Raw genomic sequence first — 16,898 nt, 5'->3', positions numbered from 1 at the left:
CAGGCTCCGGACGCGCAGGCCCAGCGGCCATGGCTCACGGGCCCAGCCACTCCGCGGCATGTGGGATCCTCCCAGATCGGGGCACGAACCCGTGTCCCCTGCATCGGCAGGCGGACTCTCAACCACTGCGCCACCAGGGAAGCCCCAGGATTTGGATTTTTAATCAACCAAATTAAAGTGAACAGTAGCAAGCATTCATTCCATTTGTAGTTTCTCAATGAAATGAGATTTACATTAAAATATTTTAATAACTTTTCTCTTTTCAAGTAAAAATCCAGGTGTCTTTCCTTTAAGTGGATCCGTTTAACACTGTAGGGAAAGAAATATCAGGATAGGGCAATAAGAAAAGTAAGCACTATCAAACCCACATAGAAATATAAATTAACAGCATGCAGAAAGATTTAGGAAAGCCTTCTTTTTAAGAAACTATTGCACTAAAAGAACACCATGGGGATTTGTTTTTTAAATTCTTGATATTTAGCTTTTTTATATAGAGAAGCTTTCTTTACTAGAAATATTTTGTAAGAGTGATAACTCTACCTACCTACAGACATGATATAAATCCAACTTCAAACCTTAGTGTCCTGTCTTGATCTTTTTTTTAAAAAAAAAAAAAGGACTTCCAGTTTTGAGTCCAGCATGTAAGAAGCTTGGAAGCCACCACTCCATTCTAAGTTAAAAAGCTGAACAGACTAAAAAATCAGTATTGAAGGGAGCAACAGGAGAATACAGAGATTATCAATTTACCAGAGCAGAGACTTATAGTGGGAAAGTCCCCGTAGGAACCCCAGGGTAGAAAAAACGGAAGGGTGACTGATGAATTGCTGGTTGCTCAAAGTGGAGTAATCTGAAAGTTAAAAAACTCTAGGGGAACCCAGTCATTGGAGGGGCCCCCAATTATTTGAGATTTACCTCCAGGACCTTGACCAGATTCCCATAATAAATATTGGAGAGAAATCCCCTGGTACGTCCAAGGGAGGGGAAAAATTTTTGAAATATGCCAGAGCACTCTGTCCTTCTTAACAAGGGCCTGCCCTCAGGGGAAACTAGTTAACCAGAGCCTAGCCTGCTGGGTTATTACCAGAGCCTAACTGACCTGGGGGAAATACCCAACTCCAGCCCACTCTAGACATTCTGTTCCACCTAAAAGGGCAGAAAACTAAGACTTAAGTTTGCAGTCCAGAGGCACTTAGTCTCTAAAAGACTAAGACCTAATCATAGGACTGTAGAACACTCCCCCCCACCACCACCTCACCACCACATTACTAAAGGCCTGTTTACAGCAGCTCCTTTTACCCAGTACATCATGCCTGGCTATCAAGAAAAACTACAAGACATACTAAAAGGCAAAACATACAGAAGAGATACCACAAGCACCATACAGAAATGAAGAATGTGTTTGGTGGGCTTGTTAAAAGACTGGACATAGCTGAGGAGCAAATCTCTGAGCTTGAGGATATCTCAATAGAAACCTCCAAAACTGAAAATCTAAGAACAAAGACTAGAAAAAACAGAACAGAATATACAAGGACTGTGGGACAACTACAAAAGTTGCAACATGTGTGTAATGGGAAACCAGAAAGAGAGAAAAGAAAGGAACAGGATAAATATTTGAAACAATGACTAAGAATTTCTCCAACTTAATGTTGGACACCAAACCACAGATCCCAGAAGCTCAGAGAACACCAAGGAGGACAAATGCCCTCCCCCACAAAAAATAACGGCAACAAGAACAACAATAAAAAAATATAGATAGGCATATCACTTTTAAGCTGCAGAAAATCAAAGATGAAGAAAAAATCTAGAAAGAAGCCAGAGGAAAAAACACCTTACCTATAGAGGATCAAAGATAAGAAGTACATTAGGTTTCTCAGAAACCATGCAAACAAGAAAAGAGTGGAGTAAAATATTCAGTGTTGAGAGAAAAAAACTGTTAGCCTAGAATTCTGTACCCTGTGAAATCCTTCAAAAGTGAAGGAGAAATATTTCTTAGACAAAAATTGAGGGAATTTTTTGCCAGTACTTCTGTGTTGCAAGATATGTTAAAAAGAAATTCTTTAGACAGAAGGAAAATGATATAGGTCAGGTATTTGGACCTACATAAAGAAAGGAAGAATATTGGAAAAGAGTAAGTGAAGGTAAAATTAAAACTTTCATTTGTCTTATTCTTAATTGATCTAACAGATTACAGTTTCTTCAAAATAATAATAGCAACATTATATTTGACTATGTATGCTTATATGTGTGTATAAATGTTAATGACAGCAATGATACAAGGGATGAGAGGGAGGAATTTGGATTATTTAGTTATTATAAGGTATTCACATTACCTGTGAAGTGGTATAGTGTTATTTGAAAGTAGACTTGGATTTGTTGTTAATGTATATTGCAAACTCTAGGACAACCACTAAAAAAAAATAAAAGAAGTTATAACTGATATGCCAAGAAAAGAGAGAAAATGAAATCAAATAAAATGCTCAATTAAAATCACAAAAGGTAGAAACAGAATGGAAGACAAAAAGAGAAACAAAGAACAAGGACAACAGATAGAAAACAGTAAAAATATGGTAGCTATTAATCCAACTAAATCAATAATCACTTTGAAGGTCGGTGGTCTAAATGCACCAATTAAAAGACAGAAATTTCAGAGTGGATTAAAAAATAAAAGATCCATAAACTCACTTCTTGCTTACAAGAAACTCACTTTGAATATAAAGAGACATATAGATTAAAATTATGTGAATGAAGAAAGATATAACACTAATCAAAAGAAAGCAGGAGTAGCTATATTAATTTCAGAGAAGATTTGAGAATAATGAAAGTTATCAAAGATAAAGAGGGGAATTATAGCTAAAGCACAAGCAACAAAATAAAAGATAAGTGGGACTACATCAAACTAAAAAGCTTCTACACAGCAAAAGAAACCATCAACAAAATGAGAAAACAACCAATGGAATGGGACAAGTATTTGCAAACCATATATCTGATAAGGGGTTAATATTCAAAATATATAAAGAACTCATACAACTGAATAGCAGAAAAAATAAAATAAGAAACGGCAAAGGACCTGAACAGACATTTTTCCTGAAGAAGATCTATAAATGGCCAACATGTACATGAAAAGATACTCAACATCACTCCTCATTAGGGAAATGCCAGTTAAACAATGAAGTATCCCCCAAGCCTATTTGAATGGCCATCATCAAAAAAACAAGATAGGGCTTCCCTGGTGGCGCAATGGTTGAGAGTCCACCTGCCGATGCAGGGGACATGGGTTCGTGTCCTGGTCTGGGAGGATCCCACATGCCATGGAGTGGCTGGGCCCGTGAGCCATGGCCGCTGAGCCTGCGTGTCCAGAGCCTGTGCTCCTCAACGGGAGAGGCCACAGCGGTGAGAGGCCCGCGTACCACAAAAAAAAAAAAAAAAGACAAGATAACAAACGCCAGCTTGGATGTAGAGAAAAGGGAATCTTTGGTACCATTGATGAGATTGTAAATTGGTACAGCCACTGTGGAAAACAGTATGGAGGGTCCTCAAAAATAGAACTACCATATAATCCAGCAATTCCACTTCTGAGAATATATACAAAGGAAATGAAAACACTAACTCAGAAAGATATCTGCACCACCATGTTCCTAGCAGCATTATTTTCAGTAGCGAAGACATGGAAACAACCTAAGTGTCCATGGATGGGTGAATGGATAAAAGAATTTGTAATGCATATATATGTATATACATGCATACAATGGAATATTATTCAGCCATTAAAAAACAAGGAAATCCTATCATTTGCAACAACATGGGTGGACCTTGAAGGCATTATGCTAAGCAAAATAAGACAGAGAAAGACAAATACTATATGATCTCACTGATATGTGGAATTTAAACAAACACCAAACTCAGAAAAAGGAATCAGGTTTGTGGTTATATGGATTGCGGGGAGGGGGTCGGTTAGAGGAAGGTGGTCAAAAGATACAAACTTCCAGTTATAAGATAAATAAACACCAGGGATGGAACCTACAACATGATGACTCTAGTTAACACTGCTGTATGCATTATAGGAAAGTTGTTAAGAGAGTAGATCCTAAGAGTTTTCATCACAAGGAGAAAAAAAAATTTTTTTTATTGTATCAATATGAGAGGATGGATGTTAACTAAACTTATCATGGTAATCATTTCATAATACATGTAAATCACACCATCATGCTGTACACCTTAAACTTATACGAGGATGTATGTCAGTTATTTCTCAATAAAACTGGAAAAATAATTTTTTAAAAGGGGAATTACGTAATGATAAAGAGGTCAACTCTGCAAGAAGATATAATGATCCTACATGCAAGTGTATGCGCTTAGAAACAGACTTAAAGTAAGGGAAGCAAAAACAGCTGATCAGGAGCCCTCTCCTTTTCTCTTTTCCACCTGCCTCCTCTCTAAGGGGCGGGGCCCCAGGTGGGCCCCCGCAGCTTGGCGCGTCCTCTTGGCAACGGGAGAACGTGCAGGGAGGGGCCCAGAGGCGGGGCTTGACGCGCCGCTGCCACGTTGCGTCAGGGTTGGGCGCGCTGGGGCGGGGCGCGGAGTGCGGGCCGCCAGCCCATCCTCTCCCAACTTCTAGAAGGCGAGCAGCCTCAGGCCGTCACCCAGCAGGAGCTTCTGGGCCGCCAGTGGAGATCCAGGAGTTTTCGGGTTCTTCTGGGCTGTCCGACGGGCATGACACGGCAGAAGTATCCGCTCGCTCCGAAGCCCTCCAGAAACCCTTTGTAGTCAGGATATTTGACATGCACAACCAGCCTGGGGAGTCTGAGGAGCCGGGGTTAGCCGAGGAGGCTGACGAGCAAGACCAGCCAGGCGAGTCCGAGGGGTGTGCAGAGTCCCACGAGATCCCCAAGCCCCACGAGCCCTATGAGCTCTACCAACCCTGTGAGCCCCACAGGCCCCCCAAACCCCGTGCACCGTACGAGCCTCATCCACCCCGTGAGGCCCGCAAGCCCCATAAGCCCCAGGGGCCCCATGCTCCCCGCGAGCCCCACGAGCCCCACGAAGTCGAGTTGCTTCCCAGAGCTGGCGTGATGATCTCCCCGTCTCTGCTGACCAGATTCCCACCACGGCTTCTGCCATCTTCCCTGAGAGGTAGGTGTTGGGGGTCCCTCTGGGGGTTCTAATGGGAAGGTTTGCCTGCAAGGAGCCTTTTTTTTTTTTTTTTAATATTATTTATTTATTTATTTATTTTTGGCTGCACTGGGTCTTTGCTGCTGCGCGAGCTTTCTCTAGTTGCGGCGAGCTGGGTTGCTCTTCATTGCCGTGCGCGGGCTTCTCACTGCGGCGGCTTCTCGTTGTGGAGCACCGGCTCTAAGCACAAGGGTTCAGTAGTTGTGGCACGCGGGCTCTAGAGTGCAGGCTCAGTAGTTGTGACTCACGGGCTTAGTAGCTCCACGGCACGTGGGATCTTCCCTGACCAGGGCTTGAACCCGTGTCCCCTGCATTGGCAGGTGGATTCTTAACCACTGTGCCACCAAGGAAGTACCCCATTTTGTTCTAAAGGAGGATAACACTTGTGTCATTTACCTGCTGTTTTGCAATGCCCTGTCTTTGGACCTCAAGATGCTCTGATAGGAAATTGAGACTCTGGTGATGAAACAATCTCTTCACTCTGCTCTCTGCCCACCGGGGGACTTCCTAGCTGTCCTTGATTAGTCACTGTCACTTCTTTTTGAAGCCCTTCTTAAGGCTTCTCTACAGTTAGTCATTGCAGTCCTCTGGGTTGCCACTTTGAACATACCTCTATTATAGCACTTAAGATTTTGGGTTATATCACTATCTTTTTCCTCAGCTAAGGGGAGGGATCCTTGAAGGGAGGATAGTTTTCTCAGTGTTTAGCACATGGTGGTGCTCAATAAATGCTATTACATTGTTAAAGATGTAGTAACAAAACACTCATTGAGCAAAAATTCAAACAGTATGTTTACTAAGTGCTTACTATATGTTCAGTCATCACCAAGTTCACAAGCTAACAGGGCTGATGGGACTTGGGTATAAACATACAGCTCACTTATGGCCTCTCATTGATGACTCCACCCAGAACAATTCCTTGACCACATTGGGCTTCCAGTTCCTTAGCTGACCACGTTTCATCTCATTTGCTCCTTGACTTGTCTTTATCAGCCTTGATTCTATGGTCTGTCATGTCAGTTGCCTACTTACAACATCTTCACCTCCCCATTGGCTCTTTGGCTGTTCACCGTACTTCTCCTGGGAAAACCTCAACCCTGGTTAAGCCCACCCATCCACCCTCTGCCTACACCTGAGCAGCTGACTCTTCCTGTACGAAATCACACAATCATACTGACTGCTTTTATTTCAATTTCATGACCACAAATCTCAGATGGTCACTTGGCACTGCCTAGCAAGCCCACTTTATTCACCTAATAAATTAGTTCTCCTAATCTGTGAGATGACTAAATGCCTTCTTTACTCCAGCCTTCACACCTTTGACCCCAAACAGCTGAAGACTTTGCCTCACACTTGATAAAACAGAAGGGATGTCATGAACTCCCTTATTTTCTTACCACTAATCCATTGCCTTACTCTAACCTGCACCCATGGATTCTGCCTTTTCTCATATTTCAGGGAACTGTGCCTCTTTCTATGAGAGGCAAAAGCCTCCACTTGTGCTTTGGATTCCACTCTTGTCTCCTGAAGACCTTTGTTCCTGCAGTTATCCCCTCTCTCTCCTAACAGCATCAGTCTCTCTCTTTCTAATGAATCAGACCCATGAGCATACACATATACTCCAGAATCTTCTTTCTTTTTTTTTTTTAACATCTTTACTGGAGTATAATTGCTTTACAATAGTGTGTTAGTTTCTGCTTTATAACAAAGTGAATCAGTTATACATGTACATATATCTCCATATCTCCTCCCTCTTGTGTCTCCCTCCCTCCCACCCTCCCTATCCCATCCCTCTAGGTGGTCACAAAGCACTGAGCTGATCTCCCTGTGCTATGCAGCTGCTTCCCGCTAGCTATCTATTTTATATTTGGTAGTGTCTATATGTCCATGCCACTCTCTCACTTTGTCCCAGCTTACCCTTCCCCCTCCCCGTATCCTCAAGTCCATTCTCTACTAGGTCTGCTTCTTTATTCCTATCTTGCCCCTAGGTTCTTCATGACCATTTTTTTTGTTGTTTTTTAGATTCCATATTATATGTGTTAGCATACAGTATTTATTTTTCTTTTTCTGACTTACTTCACTTTGTATGACAGACTCTAGGTCCATCCACCTCGCTACAAATAATTCGATTTTGTTTCTTTTTATGGCTGAGTAATATTCCATTGTATATATATGTGCCACATCTTCTTTATCCATTCATCTGTTGATGGACAATTAGGTTGCTTCCATGTCCTGGCTATTGAAAATAGAGCTGCGATGAACATTGTGGTACATGACTCTTTTTGGACTATGGTTTTCTCAGGGTATATGCCCAGTAGTGAGATTGCTGGGTCGTATGGTAGTTCTAGTTTCAGTTTTTTAAGGAACCTCCATACTGTTCTCCATAGTGGCTGTATCAATTTACATTCCCACCAACAGTGCAAGAGGGTTCCCTTTTCTCCACGCCCTCTCCAGCATGTATTGTTTGTAGATTTTTTGATGATGGCCATTCTGACTGGTGTGAGATGATATGTCATTGTAGTTTTGATTTGCATTTCTCTAATGATTAATGATGTTGAGCAGAATCTTCTATCTTGAAATAACCCTTAACCCCATGTCTTCTTCAGACCCTTCCTTCTCACACCATCAGCCCCATTTTTCTGCAGGTCACTGCAGAGCTTGTCAAAAGAGTTATCTGTACTCACTGACTCCTTTTTCTTGCTTGCCATTCTCTCCTCTACCCACCTAGTTAGGTGTCTTTCTCCTCCACTCCACTGAAACTGCTCTAGTTTACTGTCTTTCTCCCACCACCAACCCTTTTGTCACCTTTTTGTGTGGATATTTCAGTATAGGTGATCCATTTGCCTTCTTAGTTCTTTGACCTCTTCACTTTGAATGATGGGATCCTTCACTGCATCTTAGACACCCACTGCATTAGCCTTTGATAATGTCGATTGCTGTATCATTTCCAAAATCTGTTTCAAGCACTCTAATCTCTAAGCACATCTATCTTTCCAGCTCACTTAGTCCTCCTTGTACCCTCTCAATTCTTCAGCTTCAAAGGGACCTCTAATCCATTGATGCTATCAACTGTTCATTATATATCACTTACTACCTTATGTCCTTCTGTCTCTCCTTACCTTATAGTCCATGGCCTACCAATGGAATCACTTCCTTGCAAGTATTAGCTCCCTTGTCTCTCCCTGTATCATTCTTGCTTAGTTAAATCCACTTCTTGCCTGCACTTGAAAAGATGCAAAAAAAAATGATGACAAGGGAAAACAAACAACTATGTTGACTGATCTTTAAATCCATGACCTTGAACTTCAAGTGTGTTTTCATTGCTGTCAGTGATTGTATGGCAGTCATACTGCATTTCCCTAATCAATTCATTTGCTAACATAGAACCTACCAAACTACCAGGATCTATACATATATACTCTACCTTTTTTCCTGTTAATAATAGACAAGCTGGGGCTTCCCTGGTGGCGCAGTGGTTGAGAGTCCGCCTGCCGATGCAGGGGACACGGGTTCGTGCCCTGGTCTGGGAAGATCCCACATGCCATGGAGCGGCTGGGACCGTGAGCCATGGCCACTGAGCCTGCGCATCCGGAGGCTGTGCTCTACAACGGGAGAGGCCACAGCAGTGAGAGGCCCGCGTACCACAAAAAAAAAAAAAAAATAATAATAATAATAATAATAGACAAGCTGTCTTTGTTCTTACCAGAGGCCATTCTCTCAACCTGTGTGTTGAATCCTATTCCACCTAACTTTAAGCTCTTTGCCCCTAAAATTAGCCCCTCTCCTTCCCACATCATTTTATTTCCCTCTCCACTGGATCATTCCCATGAGCACATGAACATGCAGCAATAACTCCCATCTTGAAGAAGCCAAACCTTCCCTTAACCCCATGTACCCCTCCAGGTACCACTCCTATACTCTGCTCCTTTTTAGAGGAAAATTCCTCAAAATAGTTGTTTATGAGTTATTGTCTCCATCCTCTCTTCCCATTCTCTTGAGAACCGACTTAAGCTTTTATCCCCTCTACTTAGCTGAAGTTGCTCTTGTTGAGTCACAGTGACCTCTGCCTTGCCAAATTCAATGGCTAATTCTTCATCCTCATCTTACTTGTTTGACACATTCACTCCCTGTTTCTTGGAAGTCGTTCTCTACTTGACTTCTGGGATACCACTTCATTGTCATCCTACCTCATTGAATGCTCCTGACTTAGTTTCCTTTGCTAGATCATCTGTCTTTTCCCAGCCTCTAGGTTGAAGTGGGCGATGGCTCAGTTCTCTCAGATTCTTTAGAACTTTCCTTGCTCCCTGGATGATGTCATCAGTTCTGTGGCTTTAATTGTATGCTGATGACTTCCCAAATTATCTCCAGCCTCCATTTCTTTCTTGAGCTCCAGAGTTTTATAACCAATTGTCTCTTTAACAACCCTACTCGAATATCTAGTAGAAATGTAAAATTTAACATATCCATAACTGAACTCTTACTTCTGCCCCCAAACTTGCTCTTCCTCCACTGTTTCCCATTTTAGCAAATGGCACCACAATTCATTCATCCAGGTGCTCAGGTCAAAAACCTTGGAGTCATTCTTTTTTTTTTTTTTTTTTTTTTTTTTCTTTTTTTGTGGTATGCGGGCCTCTCACTGTTGTGGCCTCTCCCGTTGCGGAGCACAGGCTCCGGACGCGCAGGCCCAGCGGCCACGGCTCACGGGCCCAGCCGCTCCGCGGCATATGGGATCCTCCCAGACCGGGGCACGAACCCGTATCCCCTGCATCGGCAGGCGGACTCTCAACCACTGCGCCACCAGGGAGGCCCTCCTTGGAGTCATTCTTGACACCCGTTTTTCCCTTACACTTTGCCTCCAAGCCATTAGCAAACCCTAATTCTGAAATATGTCATGACAATGACCATTCTTTTTTTTTTTTGTATGCAGGGCCTCTCACTGTTGTGGCCTCTTGTGTTGTGGAGCACAGGCTCCGGACGCGCAGGCTCAGCGGCCATGGCTCATGGGCCCAGCCGCTCCGCGGCATGTGGGGTCTTCCCGGACCACGGCATGAACCCGCATCCCCTGCATTGGCAGGCGGATTCCCAACCACTGCACCACCAGGGAAGCCCGACAATGACCATTCTTAACATCCAAGCCTTCATCACCTTTGTAAGCCACTATCCTCTCTTGCTTGGTCTGCTGCAGTAGCTTCCACTCTTGCCACATTCATGCCTTCCCCACGTCATTTCCACCAGTTCATGGTTCATGTGGCAGTCACAGGGATCCCTTAGAACATAAATTACACACAACTCTCCTGCTCTCACCTCTCCAGAGGGGGTTCTCATCTTGCAGAGTTTGTAGTCTAAAGTCCTAAGTAAGCCTACAAGGCCCACATGATCTGACCTGCCTCTCCAGCCTCGTGGGCCTCCTTGCTCCCACCTTGATCATTTCACTTGCTTTTTCCTCTGCCAGGACACTCTTCCCTCAAGTATTTGTCACCTCCTTATAAAGGTGTACCAGATCACTCTGCCAAAAATACACTCTTTGGTCTGCTCATGTTTTTAAAGTCTCACACTTTTGTATTCAACTGCCTACTGGACATCTTCATTTGGATGTATCATAGGCACCTCAAATATAATATGCTTTGAGACAGAAGTCTTGATTTTCCTCCCAGTCTTGTTCCTCCTTCCGTCTTCCAACTGAAGACTGAAGATTTCCCTCCCGCCAAAATCTATTTCTCCCTGATTCCTTTTTCTTCACCCTCAAATCCAATGCATCCAATGTAAGTTCTGTTTGTTTTCTTTCCAGACCATTTCCTGAATTCATTCATTTCCTCTGCTACTTACAGTCATTGACGGTCATCATCCCACTCATCCTGGTTACAGTCATTTCTCACCTGGATTTCTACGTTCTCCTCCTGAGTAGTCTCCCTGCTTCTGTTCTTGTCCCCTTTCAGGTCTTTACTACCTTAGCCAGAGGGGATATTTTAAAAACCAAATTGGATCACATCTTTCCCTTACTATATTATCCTTCCTGTGGCGTCCCATTGCTCTTAGGATAAACCCAAACCTTTTGTAGGGGTCTCTAGAGCTCCACGGGCTCTCTGACCTCACTCCCTACCACTCTCCCTCCTGCTCACTCTGCTTCAGTCACACTGGCTTCTTTTCTTTTCCCCTAAAAAGCCAATCCCTCACTTGCTCCTGCTTCAGAATCTGCATGGGTGGTTTTCTCTCCCTAGATGTTTATTGTTTTCCTAGGATCATCTCATGGTTAATTCCTGTTTGGATCTCAGCCCATGTTTTTAAAGGGTGGGAAAGCCTACCTTTTAGAGGGCCTTGCCTGTCTGTGCTGCCCCACAGTAGCCCCCGTGAAGTCCCAGTATAGAAAGTTTTCAGACTTTGCTTTAGAAAGGACTACTTTAAAGCTTCTATCTTCTGAATTTATCTTCTAGATTTTCCTTGTTAAAAATTCCAGTAAGTTTTTATGTTAATTCAATAAGCAGCGAGTATATTTATATATTATTTACATAAAATAATGTAAACATTAGACCATATTTAGTCAGCATGTCACCATGCCCCTCTCACTCAAACATTCCTTCATAGGAAAGATGTTTACTGAGAATATACTAAGGCACTCTTTTGTGTCCTGTGAGGGTGTTGAGATGACTGAGACATGGCAGTTTTGGTTGTGTGCACATTTAAAAAATGTATATTGGAGAGTAAGTTCCATCATTCTAACACCTTACTAATGTGTCATCACTAATCATCACTGTCAAACTTTACTGAGCACTTACTATGTTCAGGGCATAGACACTGAGCTGTAGATGAATAAGACGTGGATCCCGTCCTTGGACTGTCAGTGTGGTTGGGGAGGCCAAACGCATCCTCAGCACATCCATGGCATAGAACGTAAAGTGGACTGGAGTATCCTATAGGACCATCACTTCATTTTTCTGAGTTAAATGGCAGTGCTGACCTCTTTTATGGCTTCTGTATTGAATCATAATTAGAAATGTCTCTTTCTACTTCTAGGTGATGAAAGAATTCACCATGGGTTTTCTTTTCTTAAACATTGAAATCTTTGATCCATTTAGAATTTATCCTGGTGTATGGTATGAGTTATAAACCCAGCTTTCTTAGTGCCTACTCAGTTGCCAGTGCTATCTTGACACAGATGAAATCGGGTGAAAATGAACATGAAACATAACATATATTTGAAACAAGAGAAAAAGGTCACAAAAGTGCAGACCGAGAGGGTGTGAGAGGAGACACAGCTTAATAGTTAGCTTGGTGATGTGATATTTTTGAGCTCTAGTTTGCATGGAGGTCCCAGTTTTTGTTGTTGAACCAGATGGAAGGGCTTGCCCTCTTCCTGCCTCTGCCTTCTCACCCTCAAGCAAAACCCTTTCCTACATTCTCCTATCTCTTGCCCAAATGACCCTGAGCTAAGGCAGTGGGGAGCTGTGCCTAGGAGAGGATTGAGGAGGAATGAATAGTAGTAATGATTATATAGCTTAATCTGTCGTGTCAAAGAACATCCCAGGGCTTCCCTGGTGGCGCGGTGGTTGAGAGTCCGCCTGCCGATGCAGGGGACACGGGTTCGTGCCCCAGTCCGGGAAGATCCCACATGCCGTGGAGCGGCTGGGCCCGTGAGCCATGGCCACTGAGCCTGCGCCTCCGGAGCCTGTGCTCCGCAACGGGAGAGGCCACAACAGTGAGAGGCCCGCGTACCGCAAAAAAAAAAAAAAAAAAAAAAAAGGAACATCCCAATGTTTGTTTACATGGTCATACCCAGCATAGACCTGGACTGCTTTAAGACCGGCCTTCAAAACCATAGTGCACCTAAAACAAGCACAAATTTTACTTCAGAAAGCTTTGAGAAATAATGTAGATCTTACCGAAGTGCCTTCAAGGGAATTATACCATGTAACACAGAGCAAATCATGCTGAAATGTTCTTGAGGCACATCTCTTCCCAAGTCCCAGTCACTATGACAGCTGTTCCCCACAAATACCTTTCCTCTTTCTCTCAAGCTGCAGCTTGCCTCTCTCTTGCCCGCCTGTGCCCCCTAGTTCTGTCCTGAGAGGTGTTCCCTGCCTTTCCTTTATAGGTCAGTGGTATCCCGTTCGTACCTGAGGCTGAGCAGCTCACACATGGGCTCCTTAAGGAGGCAGGGTAGAGGGCCAGTGGAGAGTAGTTATACTTTGATATTTCATCCTTATCGTGTTACAAAACGCTTTACTTCTACATGCAGCGGGAATCCCTGTGTAGGAGTGCCTCAGTCCCCATCAGGGTACAACAGCTTTTTAATCATGCTTCCTCCCAGCAGATGGCAGCCTTCCCCATCAGATGGCTTGGAGCACAAGCCAGATCCTCCCACTGTTGGCTCCAGTGGCAACAGGAGCAGTGTCGTTTGTTTGCTACGGAATAAAATACAAACATCTAAAGGGCATAACACAGCCATAACGTTCTGATTATCTCTTAAAGGGAGATGCTATTCATCATTTTGCTCAGAATCCTTTAGAGGCTACTTCCTGTTGGCCTGATAATAAGAGCCAAACTCCTCCAGGGCTCATTGTGTTCTGGCCTCACCACAAATCCTGCTCTCCTTTTCCTTGCTCCCTTCCCTCCAGCCACCCTGTCTGCTGTCTTGCTGCGCCTTTCTCTTAATTTCACCTCAGGGCTTTCACACTTGCTGTTTCTCAGTCTGAAATGCTCTTCCTCTCTCATTTCCCTTTCTCCCCCCTCCTATATCTGGCCCTTTCTTGTCTTTCATTTCCACAGGTAGAGTGTCACTTCCTCCGAAGACGCTTCCCTGTCTCCCTAAACTAGGTGCCCCCTTCCTTCTACGCAGTGAACATCATGCTAGTTTATCTTCTTCCAGTACTCACCACCATCTGAAATTGTTCACCTGCTTATTGTCTGTCTGTCCACCTGAAAGGCGAGCTGCTTGAGGGTAGGACAGGGACTTCATCTTGACCCTTTTCTAGTCCAAAGCTTAGAACGTTGAGATGAATTCCACATAAAAGTCATTCATATGGACGTGATCTAGATTCACCCAGTCATTATTCAGCTCACAGCGACTTATGTCCATTGAGTGTCCTATGTATTTAACACCATCTCAGTTTATCTTTAAAACAACCCTTTGAAGTAAGTGCTATTTGTGTCCCCACTTTGCAGATGAGGAAACTGAGGCAGAGAGGAGGTAAGTGACTTGCCAAAGGCCACACACACAGTAACAAAGCAGAGATTGGGCCCAGGCAGGCAATCCCACACCCTGCTCCACTTCACCACCACACTTCTACCTGTGCTAGGTGCTATGGGTGACAAGGGAAGTAAGGAAGATAATGAGGAGAAGGAGCTCAGCACAGTGCTTGGCACATTGTAAGTGCTCAATAGATATTATAGTGTTTTGTAAATAGTGGGCCTGTCTATTCTGTCTATTCAACTGTGTATGTTATGTGCTGTGAGGAGTACAAAATAAAGCAGTCTTTCCTCACATGTTTACAAGCTTAGGGAAATAATATAGACATAAACATAACAAAATATGTAATTAGAGCCCAGATGAGTGATGTGGCCTTCAGTCCAACCATAACCAGACCCTCTACCTCTACGTACAATTATCTCCCATTCTTGTATCACCCTGCAAAGTTTTTTTTTTTTTTCTTTTTGACTGGGAAAGTAATTTTATTTTGTTTGGCACAGTGGCCAGGGGTCCAGTCTTAGAACTTCTGGAATTGCATCTTGGTGCCAGCAGCCTTGGTGACCTTCACATTGAAGCATACCATCTTACTCAGGGGCCATCCCTCACCCACTGTGTAAATGTCGCCGATCTGGATGTCCCTGAAGCAGGGGGAAGGGTGCATGGACATGTTCTTGTGGTGCTTCTCGAAGTGGCTGTACTTCCGGGTGTAGTGGAGGTAGTCTCGGCAGATGACAGTGGCCCTCTGCATCTTCAACTTGGTCACCAAGCCAGACAGGATCCTCCCTCAGATGGAGAAATTACCAGTAAAAGGGCATTTGTTGTCAATGTCAGTGCCCTGAGTGGCCTCCTTTGGTGTCTTGAAGCCCAGACCGATGTTCTTGTTGTATTGCAGGAGCTTCTCCTTGACAGTTTCTCCAAGCAGGACCCTCTTCTTATTTTGAAAGATGATCAGTTGCTTTCTGTAGACACGCTCAGTCTGAATGTCCGCCATCTTCCAAGCTGACTGAAAGAAGGTTCTGCAAAGTATTTTTGTTTGTTTGTTTGTTTGTTTTGGGGGGGTGTTTTGCGGTACGCGGGCCTCTCACCGCCGTGGCCTCTCCCGTCACGGACCACAGGCTCCAGATGCGCAGGCCCAGCAGCCATGGCTCACGGGCCCAGCAGCTCCACGGCATGTGGGATCCTCCCGGACCGGGGCACGAACCCGCGTCCTCCGCATCGGCAGGCGGACTCCCAACCACTGTGCCACCAGGGAAGCCCTCTGCAAAGTATTTTTGTCCTCAATTTACAGATGAGGAATCTGAGACTCAGCATTTGTCTGTGGACATGTAGTGGTGGGACCAGCATTCAAAGCCCTGTTAGTTTGATCCAAAGAATGTGAAATACTGCAGTGGCTATACAGGAGAAAAGAATGGAGAATGGAGAAAAGAAGCACTGCTGTTACTCTCTAGGAAAAAGGAGCTGGGAAATATTTTAGGAACAGGGAGTGATACTGGAGTTGTACTCAGGAAGATCTGCCCCAAGGATGGATTGGATGTTTGAAATCCTGCCCCTGCCCCCAAAGAAATGTGAATGCTTGAACACTGCTGTGCCTGAGTCATGGCTCCACCCACATACTGGGGATTTCAATTTGAGCACATAGTTAGTAGAAGAGGGAGCTTGATGCCACTGGAAAGGGCACTAAACTAGGAGGTTACTTCTGGTTTTGTCATAGCTGCATGTCTGTTTCCTTCCTAGTGAAATGAGAATTCTAGTGCTGAGAATCTGGATTTTAATACAGCTGCTTAATTTGATACAGCAAGATGTTGCCAAAATGAGATTACTATATATTCTTGAATATAAGGAAATTTGGAAAAACTCTAGCCAATTTGAGTAGATAAACTTTTAGAAAGAAAGATAGACAAATGTTTCTTTAGAAAGGTGTTTAGTTATACCTATAAAATTAAAATAACATTAAAATCAATGATAGGGCTTCCCTGGTGGCGCAGTGGTTGAGAGTCCGCCTGCCGATGCAGGAGACACGGGTTTGTGCCCCGGTCCGGGAAGACCCCACATGCCGCGGAGCGGCTGGGCCCGTGAGCCATGGCCGCTGAGCCTGCGCGTCCGGAGCCTGTGCTCCGCAACGGGAGAGGCCCCTACAGTGAGAGGCCCGCATACCGCAAAAAAAAAAAAAAAAAAAAAAAAAAAAAAAATCAATGATATAATTTAGAAATAGTTCTTATTTCTAACATTACATTTCATGGAAAAGCAGTTTTATTCAACTTTTTCACTTGCATGCTTGACATCACTAGTTACCTTTTGAGTAATTTAACACTTTTTCCAGGAAAATCATTTTTATTTCTTAAGTTATTTGAGATAGAAAATTTAAGAGTTTTATTATAGAAATTTTCAAACACACCCAAAATAGAGAATGTTATAGTGTACCCCCATCTACCCATCACTTAGTTTTAATAATTATTAACATTTTGCTAATCTCATTTCATCTCGGTATTCTCTTACCAACCCTCCCTAACACACACACACACACACACACACACACACACACACA

At 43.7% G+C, this 16,898-nt stretch overlaps 1 protein-coding gene and 1 pseudogene across 2 annotated transcripts in view; one reads left to right on the top strand and one right to left on the bottom strand.

The window, feature by feature from the left end:
* Nucleotides 1–4,346: 4,346 nt before the first annotated feature.
* Nucleotides 4,347–16,898, top strand: part of SPMAP2L (sperm microtubule associated protein 2 like) — a gene marked incomplete at its 5' end in the record, with an annotated part of 35,804 nt that continues 23,252 nt past the window's right edge. Inside the window, 2 exons of the mRNA XM_081254581.1 lie at nucleotides 4,347–4,369; nucleotides 4,439–5,130. Coding sequence (XP_081110707.1) covers nucleotides 4,347–4,369; nucleotides 4,439–5,130 — 715 coding nt within the window. The remainder of the gene's footprint in view (nucleotides 4,370–4,438; nucleotides 5,131–16,898) is intronic.
* Nucleotides 14,623–15,344, bottom strand: LOC308618108 (small ribosomal subunit protein uS17-like; annotated as a pseudogene). The gene has a single exon. The product of its transcript is annotated as a small ribosomal subunit protein uS17-like (transcript).

This window comes from Mesoplodon bidens (genome assembly GCF_964165515.1).
Source record: "Mesoplodon bidens genome assembly, chromosome: 1".
Lineage (NCBI taxonomy): Eukaryota > Metazoa > Chordata > Mammalia > Artiodactyla > Ziphiidae > Mesoplodon > Mesoplodon bidens.
This window is presented reverse-complemented; position numbering and strand designations above follow the sequence as displayed.